Source organism: Apteryx mantelli, chromosome 7 (assembly GCF_036417845.1).
Source record: "Apteryx mantelli isolate bAptMan1 chromosome 7, bAptMan1.hap1, whole genome shotgun sequence".
NCBI classification, from domain to species: domain Eukaryota; kingdom Metazoa; phylum Chordata; class Aves; order Apterygiformes; family Apterygidae; genus Apteryx; species Apteryx mantelli.
In genome coordinates, this window is record NC_089984.1 from 15615572 (window position 1) to 15631872 (window position 16301).

At 37.4% G+C, this 16301-nt stretch overlaps 2 protein-coding genes across 2 annotated transcripts; both read right to left on the bottom strand.

The window, feature by feature from the left end:
* Window positions 1–287: 287 nt before the first annotated feature.
* LOC106498890 (pulmonary surfactant-associated protein A-like) lies at window positions 288–2331 on the bottom strand. The gene is made up of 3 exons (XM_013960216.2): window positions 2137–2331; window positions 1522–1599; window positions 288–751 (listed from the first exon to the last, which is right to left on the bottom strand). The coding sequence occupies exons 1-3, from the start codon at window positions 2282–2284 to the stop codon at window positions 375–377; spliced, it is 603 nt and encodes a 200-aa protein (XP_013815670.2). The 5' UTR covers window positions 2285–2331; the 3' UTR covers window positions 288–374.
* Window positions 2332–10131: 7800 nt separating this feature from the next.
* On the bottom strand, window positions 10132–14453 carry LOC106498903 (pulmonary surfactant-associated protein A-like). The gene is made up of 4 exons (XM_013960229.2): window positions 14258–14453; window positions 13135–13254; window positions 12187–12264; window positions 10132–10508 (listed from the first exon to the last, which is right to left on the bottom strand). The coding sequence occupies exons 1-4, from the start codon at window positions 14424–14426 to the stop codon at window positions 10132–10134; spliced, it is 744 nt and encodes a 247-aa protein (XP_013815683.1). The 5' UTR covers window positions 14427–14453.
* Window positions 14454–16301: the final 1848 nt, after the last annotated feature.

A 16301-nucleotide genomic window follows, 5' to 3' on the forward strand; every position in this document is an offset into this window, starting at 1 on the left:
CTTGTACCAGCAAGTCACCTTTTTGCTGTTGCTGTAATAAGTCAGCGGATTAACAGAGAAAGCAGTAGGGACCCAGCAGCTTTGCACTGACCACATGAGATTTGTGTCTCATAAATGTACCTGAATGTGGGCAGTCCTATCAAGAAACTCAACAGGCACAGGAGACTCAACAACAAATCCCACAAAATGAGCACTGCTTTTGTTATAAGTAATCTCCTCTTTGTGGCTGGTGTTTGTTTAAAAGCCAAGTCTGGACGGCCAAGAGTGACTTTTATTTTTCATGCTGCATTATGACAGTTCGCTAACTACGAAGGAAGAAAGAATGGATAGGAAAGAGTATTCCAGACACTGTGAAAGAGCAGGAGGAGGAAGCACTAAAACTGACAGACAATAAGGTGATTCTGGTTGCACTTTTTGTCATTCCAAGTGCCATCAGTGTACATCTCCACACACTCCTCCTTCCCTTTGCCAGAAGGTTCCCTTAAATACCAGTTTGTATAATTCAGCTCTGCACCGTTGAGGGAATGGAATTTGCCTGGAATTAGAGACTCCTTTATCCCCAGGTAGGCATACTTATTAAACTGTTTCACAAAGTACAAGATGGCAGTATTCTCGCCCTGGTTCCTTGGGGTGGCAATAGATCCCCCAGCCTGCTTGCATTTTTGCACTGTAGTATAGAAGTCAGCCGCTTTCCCATTGGTAGCAAATATTTTTCCTCCAGATGCTGTTATCTTCCCTTCCAAACGGAGGACTGCAAGATCAAGTGAAAGATTATAATCTTTTATGTATTGTTTTGGGGTCATTTTGCTAGCAATAGTAATTCCCACTGTCTGTATTCCTCCATAACTTTAGATTTAACCTATGAAAAAGGGAAGGAGAGGAAAACTTGAAATCAAAGATAAAAAAACCCAAACCCAGAAGAAATCTGAAAAGATGAGAGGAGAAAAAAAGGAAGAAATACTTATAGAAAGATAGACAATGAAATAGGAGAAGCACAACAGAGGTACGAGAGGAGGGAAGGAAATGAGGAATTCTAAGTTTAGACAAAGTGCATAATTTTTTTCTTTGTCTCTAGCCCTGTACTAGTTCTATGAGATGGCTTACAGAGTACAAAGGTATGCCAATACTTCAGCGAGTAGGACCTTAGATATGATCCTGTTGTGATTATTATGATTTTTTTTTAGCATTCAGTTTATTTGTGCCTATTAGGAGCATGAGATGCCAATGGAGCACCTCTACATAGGCAGGAATTTTAGTTTGATAAATATTTCTAACTTGCTTTCATCCATATTTTGCTGCTGTTACCTAGGCATCTCTCACTAGTAATGGAAAAATATTTGTCTCGCCTCCCTCCTACCATTTGTAACTAATCACTCTCCTGTCTATTGAAGAACAGAACATAAAAGGAATGCAAGAAAACCTCAGAAAATTCTGCCTTTTTCTAAGAAGCTTTTTTTTTTGGCACATTTTGCTTATGCCCACTAATACAGTTATAGCTGAAAGGAAAGGCAGATAAATTACCTCCTTCAAGTCTGGAAATTTGATATTCTAATTGAAGGATAATGTCTTCCATTTCATTATCAACAAATGATGGGAAATCTAAAAACAGAAACAACTATTATACACTTTGTTTAATTTTTCAATCTTAGATTTCAAGATAAAGTAGAGAGAGTTCTGTGAAATTAATATGAACTTTTAAAATGTTCTGTTTGATCCATTTTATTCTCTGTTTTAAATAAGGCATTTTCCACACACTGATCTTTGTAAAGACAGGCAAAAGACCGGCAGCTGTGCAATAGGCTTAGCTGATTTTTAATTCTTTCTTAGGACTGCTGACAGAGTCCTTCAGGCTATTGAAACTCTTGCTTCAACCTGAAGCACAACTCGGACCTGAACTAGCAAAAAGTCTGTGTCCCTACATTACGGAAAATGATATCCTTTCCTCTGTGAATGAACCATTCAATATCATTAGGTGGGAGGGATATAGATTCTTTATACAGAGGAACTAATAAATACCTGATTATTTTCTATCAGGTAGAACCTATGATAGATTATACAACATAACATTTGGTTCATGAAGCATAAAAATGGAATACAACAGTACATCTAGATAAAAATAAAGATAACTGCAGATACCTGGTAGAAAGCCTTCATCCACCCCATCTTCAGGCAAGTGTGTGAAATCGGGCACAGAAGGAATTCCTGCAAGGTTACCTTGAGCATAGCAGGTGAGCAAGAAAAAAGCTGCTCCGAAGATCTTGTGGAACAACGATGGTGACAGCATTATTTAAAGCCAACTGTAAAACAAACTGTTTTACTCTCCAGCGTAGATTCCTGTGTTTAAAAATAGCCACATTTCAAAATTTTGCTCTCTTGATTTGAAGTTTTTTTTGTACCACAAGCTTTGCCCTTGGTGAAATGAACATCACTGATATAGCTACAGTTATGTTACTCCAAATAATTCAAATATTTTTTCCAAAAGAAGCAATCTATATTACAGTGTACTTAAGAGTCTAAGTTACAGAGCAAAAAACCCTCACCCCCTTCAAAACCTTTCTTTTTTGTACAGTCAATACTACTGCATGCCATTTTTCCTGATGAGAAAAGCTATAGTTTTTGTTAATTTTAGAGAGGAGCAATAGACACATCTGCTTTTGTGAGAAAAGCCATGTTAAGATAAAACGGAACACATTGTCTTAATTGTTTGTTTTAAGAGGGAAACAATTATTAAGGCTTATTCTTTCATTATGACAATAATTTGTCTTTTAAAGTATCCACATCTCAAGTGACATCCTCAATAAATGTAGGCTACAGCATCAGTGAAGAAAAATGTTAAAAGGCAACGAAAAAATCTGAAATGGAAAGGTTTGCGATACAGTTAAAGTAGAGTTCAGCATAACTTAAACTGAAGTCTATTTAAAGATGTTCAACTTACCTAGCAGCTCCAATATGAAATAAGAAAGGCTCATTACACGGTCTAATTTATAGGGCCTGTAACTGGAGATTTTTTTTGTTATCTATGGGAGCACGTAACATGATTGATTGAATTTGCATATGAATAGAAATGTCAAGAACTTTAACTTGGATGATAGGGATTTGTTTTCTTCAAGAGGTAAACACACTTAAAATATAAGGAAAATATTTGAGAGTACTTTTCTGTTTTGTAGAAACACTTTCACATTAAAAAAAAAAAGCTGGAGTAAAACAAAGCCATTTGTCAAGGCTTGTTTGAAACACTTACTTACTTAATGTTGCTACATAATTCCCTTGTAAATGTTAAATTGTAAATGTCACTGAAGATAATCAAAAACATGGAGTTCACAGGAAATATAATATGCATCAGGAGCATCTCTACAATACTCTTACTTTCATTAGAGATTGAGGGACCATAAGTGAAAATTATTGAAATCTTGTGAATAAACAGAACCTAATAACAATAGAAACAAAGCCAAAAGACAATGGCACATCTGTGGCGTACGCAGAGGTAACAGCCACAGAAGCCCATACTTGCATAACCTACTGAATTCCTCTAAGGAAAGTCCATAACTCACAGATCTATCTCAACTGTATAATATAAGAGGTACAGGGATGAGCATTTTGAAGTAAGACAGGGAACACCAGCCACACCCGCACTGATGCTGCGGCTGGACTGCGGCGAGCCTGGATCACCTCCACGGACACAGCAGGCCTGCACCCTGCACCTCCACACTTCCCACAGCACGCGAGGGGGAGGCCTTTGCCGTTGGCACTGCTCCCACGCAAGCCTGATTGATTCCCACAGCACTGTTTAGCGAGTGTGCTGCAAAGGGCACCCAGCCTGTGAAAAATAAATAAGCAGCACCCAGTCATGTGTGTCCCTGATAGAAGAGGGCCAATTTAAATTTGCATGAGTAACTTTTGTTTAAAGTTTCCCACTAAATTTAAAGTTTCCTAACTTCTGAGTGTTTGACCTAATGCTCTTAACATTCTTTTGACTGCTTTTGGCTGATGTTTTCTAACTAACAACTGTTTTATGAAAAAAAACTGGAGAACATGAGGACATGTTGTTACCTGGGGTCCAGATGAGCCCTAGCAAAGGTCACCTGCAGAACTTGGACCTTTGCATCCATGGTCAGGAGAACTTTAGCACTTGAACTGTGTCTGGGAGAAACTGCAGTTTGTGCAAGGGTGAGATGGGATGTGGTATGGCCTCTGTTAATGGGCTTCACACATACTGACTGATGGCTTAGGAAAGCTGGACACATTTTCTTGTGCAATAGACTCCTTCCAAGAAGAACTGATGTTTATTTGATAAATTCTCAACTTCTCTTGATTTTATCAGTATATTGATGAGATGTTGTAAGCAGAAATAGATATTTTTACATACTCATATTTCTATTACACTTGTTTATGATCAATAGCCCGATATTAATATTCTCTATAATTATAATTAATTATTGTAAACTATTTGCTGATCTGTCTTTGAGCAGCATACCACAGAAGCTCAGCAAGACTCAAGGATACTTTAGACAAAACTGATATAAGACAAAATTTTTGAATACTGAGGCAACTTTCTTCCATGTTTCTGCATCTATCATTGAGAGGTTTTATAATTACAATGCTAGTGAAGCAAATTAAGGCGATTTTGAGATTAGGTTCAGTGTTACACAATGTAAGTAGATAAATACAAAACATGCTAAGGACAGACGTCAGTCAACACTACTTTCCTAGCTGCTTAAAGAAATACAGACCCTAGAGTTTAATTTCAGTTTATAGAATTGGGTGTGTGTTTCTTCTACAAGCCTGTTTGTTAGCTTTTCCTCTGTATACTTAACCTCCTGAAAGCTGATTTTTCCCTTCACGGTGCTGGTCCCACCTCAGATAACCTTACAAATTCTTTCCCTATTCTCTCAGCTTGTATTTAAATGGACCAGACCCCATTTATATTTGCTGTTTCCACTGTTTCTGTGCTGTTCTGCTGCTGCTGTTTCCATCCTACCTCTCTACCACACTGTCCTGTGCTTTCCACAATCCCCTTTTCACCATGTCCTCTTCCAAATTCTTGTCAGACTGCCCCCAACAGCTCCTGTATGCCTGGGGGGTATCAGGAAGAGCACAGAGCACGTGGGACCTCCTGCATGCTCATCGCTCACCTCAGTTCTGGTGTCTGGCAGCACGTCTCAGAGGAGGAGTACCGAGGCTATTTTTGTTAAGCTTTAAGAACAGGAAGTAAAGAATTCAGCAAGAGATGGACATCCAATATGACAAGCTTCAGCATGACTTTTTTGTTGAAGTTATGAGCAGCATTTTAGAGTAGAAAGTCTTAATTTTACCCGTAGACATGTGATTAGTGCATGTTGATGCTACTGCCATCTCCACATGCTCCATTGACTTAGGTTACATGTGAAGGATCCAAGTGAAGGTCATCAGATGTCCCTGGTACATCACGCAGTATAGTTCAGTTGGGAGACACAGAAAGAAACAATAGTTTTGTGTTTATAACATGTGGAAAGTAACAAAATGTCTCACCTCTTAAATGGTTCTTAATAACAAATCAGGATTCTAGTGGGAGGGAGGAAAAAAAAAACTCATGCTTATGAACCAGATGAAATGCTTTTTTCTATATATTCTGCAGTTGTCCTCCATTATTAATTGACTGCAGAGGAAGGTTAAGTTGCTCACTGTAGCCTTTACTACCATAACTACCCTCACGGCATCCTCCTGCGAGGGTTGCAGTCACTTGCTGTGTGGTTCCTGCCAAATCCTGAGCTGCAAAGGCAGGGGCGCACCAGCGCTGCCTTCCCCGTTTCACCGGGCACCACACTTGCCTGATGACCTGGAGCCAAATTCCATCAAACACAAGTTTCCTAACAGGGCTTTAGTCTCTTATCATTTTGAATGCTGGCTACTCTAATTTCCAAGCATCCTGTATTGATCGCGCTTTAAACCAGGCCTGTTTGTGTAACTGTGGGTTAATATAATTTTATAACTATAGGTTTCTACTTCAGATAATGAAATTTATCTGCAATCTGACTCTCTTTCAGGCCCAGATAAACATGTCTGTTAAATCACTGCACAATACTCCCGCAAACATTGTTTTCCACCGGTTCCTTAGAGTTGTAATAGGGCCATTAGTCCTTTCACTGCGGTTTCAAAGCCAGTTAACAAATTTCCTGATGGCAAGTATTTCTTCTCCCATTTCCACTTATTGTTTTGCTAACGCAAAGCCACACATAAATGTAAATTGCATGACTAACCTTTACCCTGCTTGGTACTTGCAGCACTGCTAGGATGCTGCGGCATCAAGTACTCATATTTTTTCACCATAGATGGTCTCCTGGAAAAGGACAAAGGAATAAATGTCTTTTTTTTATACTTAGCTTCCAAATTAAACACATATATACACACCACCACACACACACACACACACGCACATATATAAAGGAGGTACTGATCATAATTTATAAAGATAGGGTAGCCCTACTACCCTGTATCACATCCTATCAATTATTATGTTCATTCAAGGTTGAATTTGAAAACAATTTTCCCCGAGAACTGTGGGGCTTGTTTTCATCATTTTTCCACAAAAATCAGAAAGCCAAAAGAAATATATTTAGCTGCTTTATCTAAGGTCAATTTCTTTACATGCAGTCAGGATTGTGAGGGGGAAGAGAGCTTTCTGAGTGCCCAAAATTGCTCATAGTATTTCTAAGCTAAAACACCCAATTAAATTACACAGTTATAAGATAGCATTCTAGACTAGAGAGATTTCCCTCTGAAATCAATAGCCATCATTTGTAGTCAAAGTCCACCAATATTAAATATACTTTAATTAATAACAATTGTATTAGACCTGTAATGTGATACACAACCCACTTCACAAGGGACTGATTTTTTCTGAACTTTTTACTTGCACTAAGACCTTACTTCTCAAAATCTGTTTCTATAACATTTGAGAAGAGAAGTTATTGTTTGAATTGAAAGGTCTTGCTGTTAGGTTGTTTTTCTGTAGCAAAGTATTATAAATTAAAAAAAAAAAAGACTAAATTGACTTTTGCCTGGCCTGGTCATTATGCACCAGCAATTATTTTTGCTTGCTGTATTTTTAAGGAAAGATTTTATCAAATTCATTTAGCCTTTAAAAACACAATTTGTTCTGCTTCTATTTGACCTGCCCTTTTTTTTTCCATTTCAAAAAAGGGCTTCATTAATGTATAAACTCAGAAGTTAGTTTTTTCTTTCACAAAAAATAGACTGGAATACTTACAAGTAAGTATTTTAAACAGCATTTAAGCATTTAAACTGAGTTATGTTATTCTTTTAGCTAGCATTTTTCTCATGTATAATGATTTCAGGATACTTTTGCTGCTCCTCTGTGGAACTGAAAAGAATAAGCACATAGCATTGTACTCAGTATGTACACAGGTAGTTAAAAATTGTTATATCCTCACCAGGATCTTAATTGTCACAGCATACACAAATCCCATGAAATATAAATGAATTCCAAGTGTATCTGTACTGTATCTTTTATTAGGAATATTACTTATTTCTTCCATGTATGACAGTTGAGTCTGGACTTCTTTTTTTCTGAAGCCTGTTGAAGTTAGGAGATAAAAGACCATGCCAAAAAAAAAAAAAAAAAGTTGGCACAGTTGTTTGAAGAGAAGGCAGGGAACTGATCGATATTCTTTTGATCTCTTCTGTTTTATACATGAGATATAGTCAAGAATTTGGACACAGAACAAGGAAGCCCACTTCAGAATGGTGTAAGGGGAATGCTAAAGCATAGAAAAAGAAGAAATGAGTATGATGCTATAAGGAGAGATATTTTATGAAAATAACTGAGGAGTTTAGTTGCATTACCTGAAATGTTACCAATCACACTGAGAACCATACAGATGAAATTGCTGTCTAGAAGTTCTTTGACTGTATAAGAGGACTGTGGAGTTTTTATTTTTTAAGGAGTGTGTGTGTGTGTTTGGTTTGTTTTTTTCTAATTGTAATGGCTTAAGAAGAAAGAATTGGACTTGGAGACCTAGCTTAGGACCTTTGCTTGCTGATGTAATAAAAGATTAGCTTTTGACTCAAAAAGAACATGATTTTTCTTAATGGGGTAAAAAGCACCAAAGCGTTTTGAAGTGTTAATCCTTTTAAAGATGGGTGATATATTCTGATAAGTCATTTGTGAGATTTTAAACACTGAAGATTTTAATAAAAGATTTGTATAGTCATCTTGTAAGCACAGATGTGACTGAAATACATCAGTGTTTAGTCACTTGAACAGGATACCCCAAATGTTGTTGGATATCTACATAAATGAATACATGAAAATGGTTTGGATGATAAAAGGCCATGTTAGTATAGCAATTTTGGGGCTTTTTCTACAACATGATACCTTCTTATACTAGTTAATCATCTTGCTCTAACAAAGAGGCTGTATGTTTGAAAGACATAAATACTGATTAAAAAAGGTTTGATTGTTAGATGTTACTAAATAATTAAAACTCAAGAGGTAGAGGTAGTTTTAAGCAAACTTGCAATTTTCTCTAGCAGCTGTAATGCAACTTGTTAGAACTAAATGTAGGAAAAGTCAAAAAGCATTAGTTAAACCTTATCTTCTCTCAAAGTAACCTGAGAGTCAGAATTTCAGCCACAGCATGATCTATCCCCTTTCCATTTGTAATTTTGTGGCAAAGCAGCATCATGGTCATAGGTCTTCAAGATAGCTATTTTGTAAAGAAGTTTCACACTTTGAAATCTGTCCAATGTGTGGGTCTGGGAATAGTCTTTCCAAGTTTTGCCCAATCCTAGACAAACTGAAGTGCTGGGGGTGATGCTGAACATGAATCCTCTGTTGTCAAAAGCATCCCTCACCTCCTCAGTCTGAACACACAAAAGCTTTCATGCTCAGCAGGGCTTGAAACGGCCATGGGGACAGATCCCACCTTTTCCACTATGCAGGCTTAGGTTGCCTGGAGTTCCCCCGCTGCTCAGAGTGATGTCTAACTTTATATGGGCTCCCTGCACAGAGCCATGCATACACATGCAGCAGAAGAGGAGAAGAAAAAGGGGAAAATGGAGTAAAAGTGTCTACCCATGTGTTTAAATTCCAGTACTTTCTTTTCTCCCTGAGTTGGTGGGAAAATAATGGATTTAACAGGGCTTCCCTGATGCGGGGTAATTGTGTGAATTTGCTACTTGTGGTCCTTACCTGAGTTCTCACAGCCCAAGCCAGCTACTCAAACTGAATCAGGGTGAGAAATATTTCTGATTTAGTGAAATGACTCTTCTGGATCCTGGTGGATTTGAATCGTGGCCTGACTTTGTGGTTGCTGGCATGACACCAGTAGAGAACTAGCTTGTGTTTGAATTAGTACTTTCAACTTTAGCTGCTCCACTAAAACAGTATGTGCTTATTTGGTGGTTTGTGAGATGAAAGTGGCCTTTCTAACACCACAAAGTTCTACAGGTCATATTTTTACAGGGGAATGTGATGTTTTAGTGACAAAATGCAATGTTTAATATGTTATATACATGTTCATATGTTTACATAGATAAAATGCAATGTTTATCTTAATGTTTTATAGACAGTAGCTTCTGATTTAACTAAGAAAATGAACTGTAATTGGTGCTTTTACTATATGGATGCTGAATTTATTAATGTACACTTCGATACGACATAACACAAGCCCTATACTTCAGAGATGTTCAAATCCCAAGCCCATAATTGCTACAGTGAAGTCAACTGCTGTGCATCTCTCTTAAGGCAGAAATAATTAAATACTTGGAAATATTTCCACTATGAATCCAAAGAGTATTTTAACTTCTGACTTTCCTAATATCCCAAGTCAAACCCTGGAATTTTCCTCTAATCTCTATATAGGCACAGCGCACTGAGACAGTGTCTGTCATGAACAATCAATTCTGAGTTATTTCTAACCCTCTAAAACAGAGATAAATGCATCAGATTAGGCACATTTTAATTAAGTTAATCATCTACTACACTTGGAATTTTCTAAAGGATAAAAAATACCATAATATGATTCATTTTAGATTTTCTGGCATAGAAAAATTGCAGAAATTATACCGTATTAAGGCTGAGACACAATATTTCATGGTCTCCATATTCTCAGGTGGCTGAAAGGCCATTCTTTAAAATTCACAGATTGTGAGGCGATATAGGTTGCATTTTTTATCATTCCAGCTTCCATCTGTGTACATCTCTACACATTTTTCTGTCCCTTTGCCATTTGGCTCATATTGGCGCCACTTGGTATAATTCAGAGGTATGCCATTCATATAGCTGAACTGACCTGAAATCTCACTCTCTTTAATGCCTAAGTAAGCATATCGGTTATACTGTTTCACAATACCCAAAATAGCTTTATTCTCCTCCTCATTCATGGGAGTTGCAAGAGTTCCTCCAGCCTCTTCACAGTATTTTAGTGCAGATGCAAAATTAACTTCCTTCCCATTGCTGGCAAGTATTTTCTCTCCTACTTCTGTTATTTTCGCATTCAAAGCAAGCACTAAAACACAAAAAGGAAAGAGTTAGTTTTTTTTATTTCCTCTGGCATATTGATGGGAAAGTGAAACAAGAAAAATCAAGAGAAGAGGAGAAAATTAAAATTGGTGAGAGGAAAGGAGGAGGAAAGGGATGAGGGCAAGAAAATGAGAGTTAAAGAAAGGATGAAGAGGAATGAAGCTGTTCAAAATTTTATGAATTCACTCGTTATTCAGTAAGTACATTGTTATGTCGCACGCAACCATCTGTCATCACCTCCTCCAAGACAAGGATGCCCTGCCAGCATTTGCTACTTACAATATCAGCCCTATTTTACTGTGTGTACTTCCTAAGAGTGTCAGTTTTGCTTCAACTTTGAGCAAAGGAAACAGAGAAATTATAAATGTTTTGTGAAGTCCTTCTCAGTACCCAACAATTCTTTCCACCACCTTTAATGACTACATTGCTGGTAGATGTAAATACCAGCAATGTACAAGTGTGTGGCCAAGGGATTTCCATGAATCAATGTGGAACATGCAACATCAACTGAGATTTTTTTTTAAATATAAATTAAATTTGAATAAATGCATTCAATGTTCCTGAGAAACCTGCTTCTCCAGGCAAGGCAAGTCCTGTGTGATGTCCTCTGCTTTGGAGGAGAAAATAGGGTAACCTCTTATAGACAGATGACTTCTTGCTGGCGCAATGGGCCTTGCGCTGCCTCTCATGAGAGACCCACAGTTCTCCAGTCCTTGCTCCATCCTCTCAAGAGGATCTGTGGTCCAAGAGAGGGGGCTATCCAGACCACCAGGGGCATATTTTACTTCTCACAAGGAAACACATCTGAAGTTGGTCACTAGAGAGATACATTTTCTGCAATAATTAGACTTGCTGACGCTATTAAATAGAGTAAGAGTTCACACTCATTAGATGAAAATGGGGGGGAAAACTTCCTTTGCAAAAGCAGTATGCTGAGCATAACAATCAGCAAGTCTCTTCCCTATCCTTAGCAAGGTTTTTTAAATTGCAGCTTCCCTGTAAATACTCAAGTCCATTTTATTCTCTCCTTAGAGTACTCTTCTTTACTCTGGTTCTTATCTCATGATCACTAATGAAGTATATCTAAGTATAACCTCCCTTACAGTTAAAACATCCATGACTTTGCAAAGTGCAAAGCATCACTCCAGGTTGGAGTAGCCTTTGTATTACTTACTGGGCATCTATTTATACTGAATATTACTATAGCATCTAAGTGAATTCAATTAATTAATTCTTAACAGCTTTAAGACATAGATAAGTAAGTGCATTATTTCCACTTTAAGGATGATAGAGAAGCAAACAAAGTCTTATTTCCCACTGAAATTAGTGGGAATAATGCACCTACTTATCTTTGAAGATCTAGTCTAGCTGACTTATTTGAGGACAAAAATCAGTCTGTGGCAGTACAGGAAACAAACAGAGGCTCTTTTCCAACAACCCCCTTCCCCTGCTGAAAAAGCACTAGCCCACTTTTCCTCTTCTGCTAACATCCAACAAAATTCCTAAGATACCTTGCTGATGTTTAACAGAAAGCTCTAGTTTTGAAATGTAGTACTAGGTTTCAAGTGGTATTTTATTTTGCAAGTCATGATTCTCTAATAGGTTTTTTTTTCATTGCATTTAAAATTGTTTATGAGCTGAAAAAGTAAAAAGAGAAAAATTACCGCCTTCAAGTCTGGCAAGTCGACGTTTTAAACTTACTAAAACATTTCGTAATTCAGTGTCAAGTGAAGCAGGTAGACCTACACAGATAAAAATATAAGTTATACAATCAAGCAAAACCAGGCTCTGCTGACAGGAACAATTCATTGGATAAAACTAATCACTTTACAAAATTAACTGATGCATGATGTACTTCTCTTACATCACCTAGGGTAAAGTAATTATTTTCCCATTATTTTTTCACCTTGTAGTTAATCTATACGCCTAACACCCTCCACCCCCAAAATGCTGATAATTCACCTCTGTGTAGAAGAGGCCTAGGAAAAACTGTAAGAGAAATAGGATGCATATTTCTAGGTTGAAGGCTTACATTTCTGTCATGCCTGTGAAAGTGTAAAGATCCTAAGACAGTGTATTTGCCTATTGACAAAGAGAATTTGTTTCATTCTAGTGATTGTTACTGAACAGGCGCAAAGGAGATTTTGGGGAGGGAACTTGTGTTATGGCATCAAACAGAATTCAGCTCATACCATTTTCTTTTAGTCAGCTAAATGGATCCTTTGTGCTTTTACAGTGGGATCCTACTTTAATGTGAACTGTAAACACTGGTATAGGAGGGTTTCCACATAGGTTGTGTGAAACATGCTCAGCTAATCCAGCACTGACTGCCAAGGTAGACACTTTTTTCATACAAACTGCCACTGGTAACAACAGACTTACATGTTGAAGGAAGTTACTAGTGTGCTCACGTGATTGTGTTGCCACTACTCATAACTAAAATGGATGGGAATGTAGATGCCCAAAATGTTGTTCCATCTCCCTCTCTCAGAGCTGCAGTGTTGCAACTCTGACTTACTGCACTTCACTGTCAGTGAGAAACAACATATTTGACCCAATAAAAACAGTGCATTCAACTGACAGAACTTTACATGCAGATCAGCCTTTTTCACCTGGTGGTCCAATGTCTCCTTTTTCTCCTTTCTCGCCTCGCTCTCCCTTGAGTCCTTGAGGTCCAGGAAGCCCATCTCTTCCAGGAGGCCCCATCAGACCTCCAGAGGGTCCTATGGGACCTGGACAAGAGAAGCATGAAAATAAAATGATTTATATAATTTTCTTTCCAATCAATGCATATTCTTGGACCTTCAGGACACAACAGAACTTAATCTCAAACTGTAAATTGTTATATCTATGAACAATTTTGATAGTGCTTTAGCCCTTATACTGGACCTGGAAAAAGCACTTCTACTAGAAAGAAAATTATACAATGCAAAGTGTGTTCCTTACCAGACTACCTTCACACATACTACCTTCCAATACTGGAGAAACATATCAGAAGCCTTTTAATTACACTCATACTTATTGGAATAACATTACCTTCATACTTAAAAAAAAAAATCCTTCTGCTGTGAAAGAATAGAAAAGCACTGTGTGTGTGTATATATATATATATATATATATGCACACACATATATATACACACACGTGTGTGTGTATACACACACATGCACACTTTATATATAATGTATATATAGCACATATACACACTATAATATATAGTGTATATATCTAAGTATATAAGTTTAAGTGTGTGTGTGTATATATACACATACATACACACATACATACATACATATATATATTTAAGTATTGATAAACTGTTCATTTCCCCTCTTTTCCCAGAAAAGAAGAGAGGCTTATCTTTCAGAAAGAAAAATTAAGCTGACCACTTCCTCCATTCAGTTCTTCCCTCTTTTGCTCAACACAGCAGCTTCCTAGAGGGCACCTGTTCCTCTATGTTAACATCTTTTCCTCTTGCAGCCTTCATGACAAGGATTTGTTGCAAAAAAGGAAGTTCACTGTGGGCTGAAACTATGGGTCAATTGATTCCAGAGCAAAAAATCACTCTGTGTGAATTTACTGGAACTGGCAACCACTAGACATTTAAATAAACCTACTATTGCCTTATTTTGTCTAAATGAAAAGACAATGTACAACAAGACATTTGTTTCCTTACTGTAGTCTTACTTATGATTAGGACATGGGCAGTAGAATGAAGATTATCACTGCAGTTACCTGGTGGACCCGGTTCTCCTCTTAGACCGTCCCTTCCATCCCTTCCAGGCAGCCCATTAGCTCCGGGACTACCAGGTAGCCCAGGTATTCCTGTGCACTTATCCTGTGCATGGCAAGACCCGAGAAAAGCAGCTACTGCTGCGACCATGTAGAATGAATAGGACAACATGATTGCTCAGGGCAGCTGTAAAAAAAAAAACACAACCCACATACTTGTCAGGAAATGATTCCCTAAGAAATGTAGGTATTGGCTGATAATAATTGAATTTTTTTTTTTTCATTCTTCCCTTTCTGAAATTACATTCTTTCCTAGTTCAAATTAAGTCTATAGTTTAGATATAAGATATTTCCAGTTTTGTTTTTGCCACTGCTGCACAGCTGATACATAAAGAAGTTTCCAGACTAATACAGATTGGTATACTTGTTTCAGACTGACAACTACACATTTGGGAGCAAGGGAGATAAATCATCCTTTATGCTATCACCATTTGTTGATTTAATCTCTGAGAAATAGGCTCAGGTGTAAAACTGATAAAGCTTAAGCCATTACATGACTTTAAGGGCTATAATCACTCAATGAAACACAGATGTATATGCCACCAACCTAAAAGGCACAATCTGTTACAGCAGTTGTTGTGATGGTATGGAGCTAGTTAGCAATTTCTTTAAATGCACTACCATTTAAGCACATTTATGTGAAATAAGCAGACTGATGAGGGCCAAAATTCTATAGATCAATTGACATTCCTATCTTGTTTTGAACAAATTCCACAAGCTTGAAATCAGAGTTAGGCTTGTAGAAAAAAAGCGTTTTTGCTGAATGGCAATAGACTCATCCATTTTATTTTATCCTTTCAGGTATAATATTAAGTTGGGTTATAACCTTGGTGCCAACATATCATGAGTAAAAAGCACTCTGAAGGTGTAGATCATGGGTTCACAATGAAGCTGGTGAGTATGAAGCATTAGCTAATGCTGCATTGTTATAAAACCTGAACTGATGGACTATAAGACACTGTGCATGGAGATATCCAGTTATTAGCATCATTCAGCTAAAAAAACCCCAAGAAAGACAGGTTCAAGATGCCAGAATGAGTATTTCATTTTAATGAGATGACCCTGATGGGTTGACCCTCATACAAAGCATACGACTTAATACCCAAGACTTCATTTTTCTTTTAGCCTGAATTAGAGATGACCATGTACTATACCAACTTTTAAAACTTCTACCCTTATAAAATTCAGAATCGACAAGATCACTTTTATTGACACATAATACGTTCAAAATCCAGCTCCACTTGAAGTTCAGGATAAAACGTTGGTTGGCTTGAATGCTGCAAGATTATTAACAGATGGGTGTTCACCAATACACACAAGAAATTTGTTTCAAAGCGTATATGACAAGCAGAATCTAAACATATATTTATAATTAGCACCATTTATTACATGGATACATTAACACTGGACAGTGCTTTACAAATTGAAGTGTGGTTTCATCTTCCAGATTGACTCTACTGTAGAAGGCTTTTAGCTTCATTCTAAATCTGCCTTAAAACTGACTGTTTGTAAGGGCAAAGTTCACTTGTGTTTTGTCTCAGTGAAATGAACTCAGCAGAAATACTCTTGAACATGAAACTATTCAATTATGCCATAAATTTCAGCAGTAAGCTGTGTATAGAATCTGTTTAAGCAGTAGCGATTTCTGTCCCTATTGTCAGGAATGTTCACTTTTTATGAGAACATAAAAAACACCTCAGAACACACATGCTGTACTGAAAGCATCAAGGAGTTTTGTGTGTTGAACCTGAAGCATCTGACAATGCTGGCCACTGACTCCAGAGAACAGACTATTAAAGTCTCCAACAGAAACCTACTTTAGGTGGCTAGGAATACTTGTGTCCCTGAGATAAGGAAATGCAATTACATCAGGTACTCTTCCTCTGATGCTGATCATTCAGTGGATTACATTTGAATGACTACTGCATGCAACTCATAATTGGATCATGATGCAGAGTCAGAGTCCTGATCGGTCATATAGTAAGAT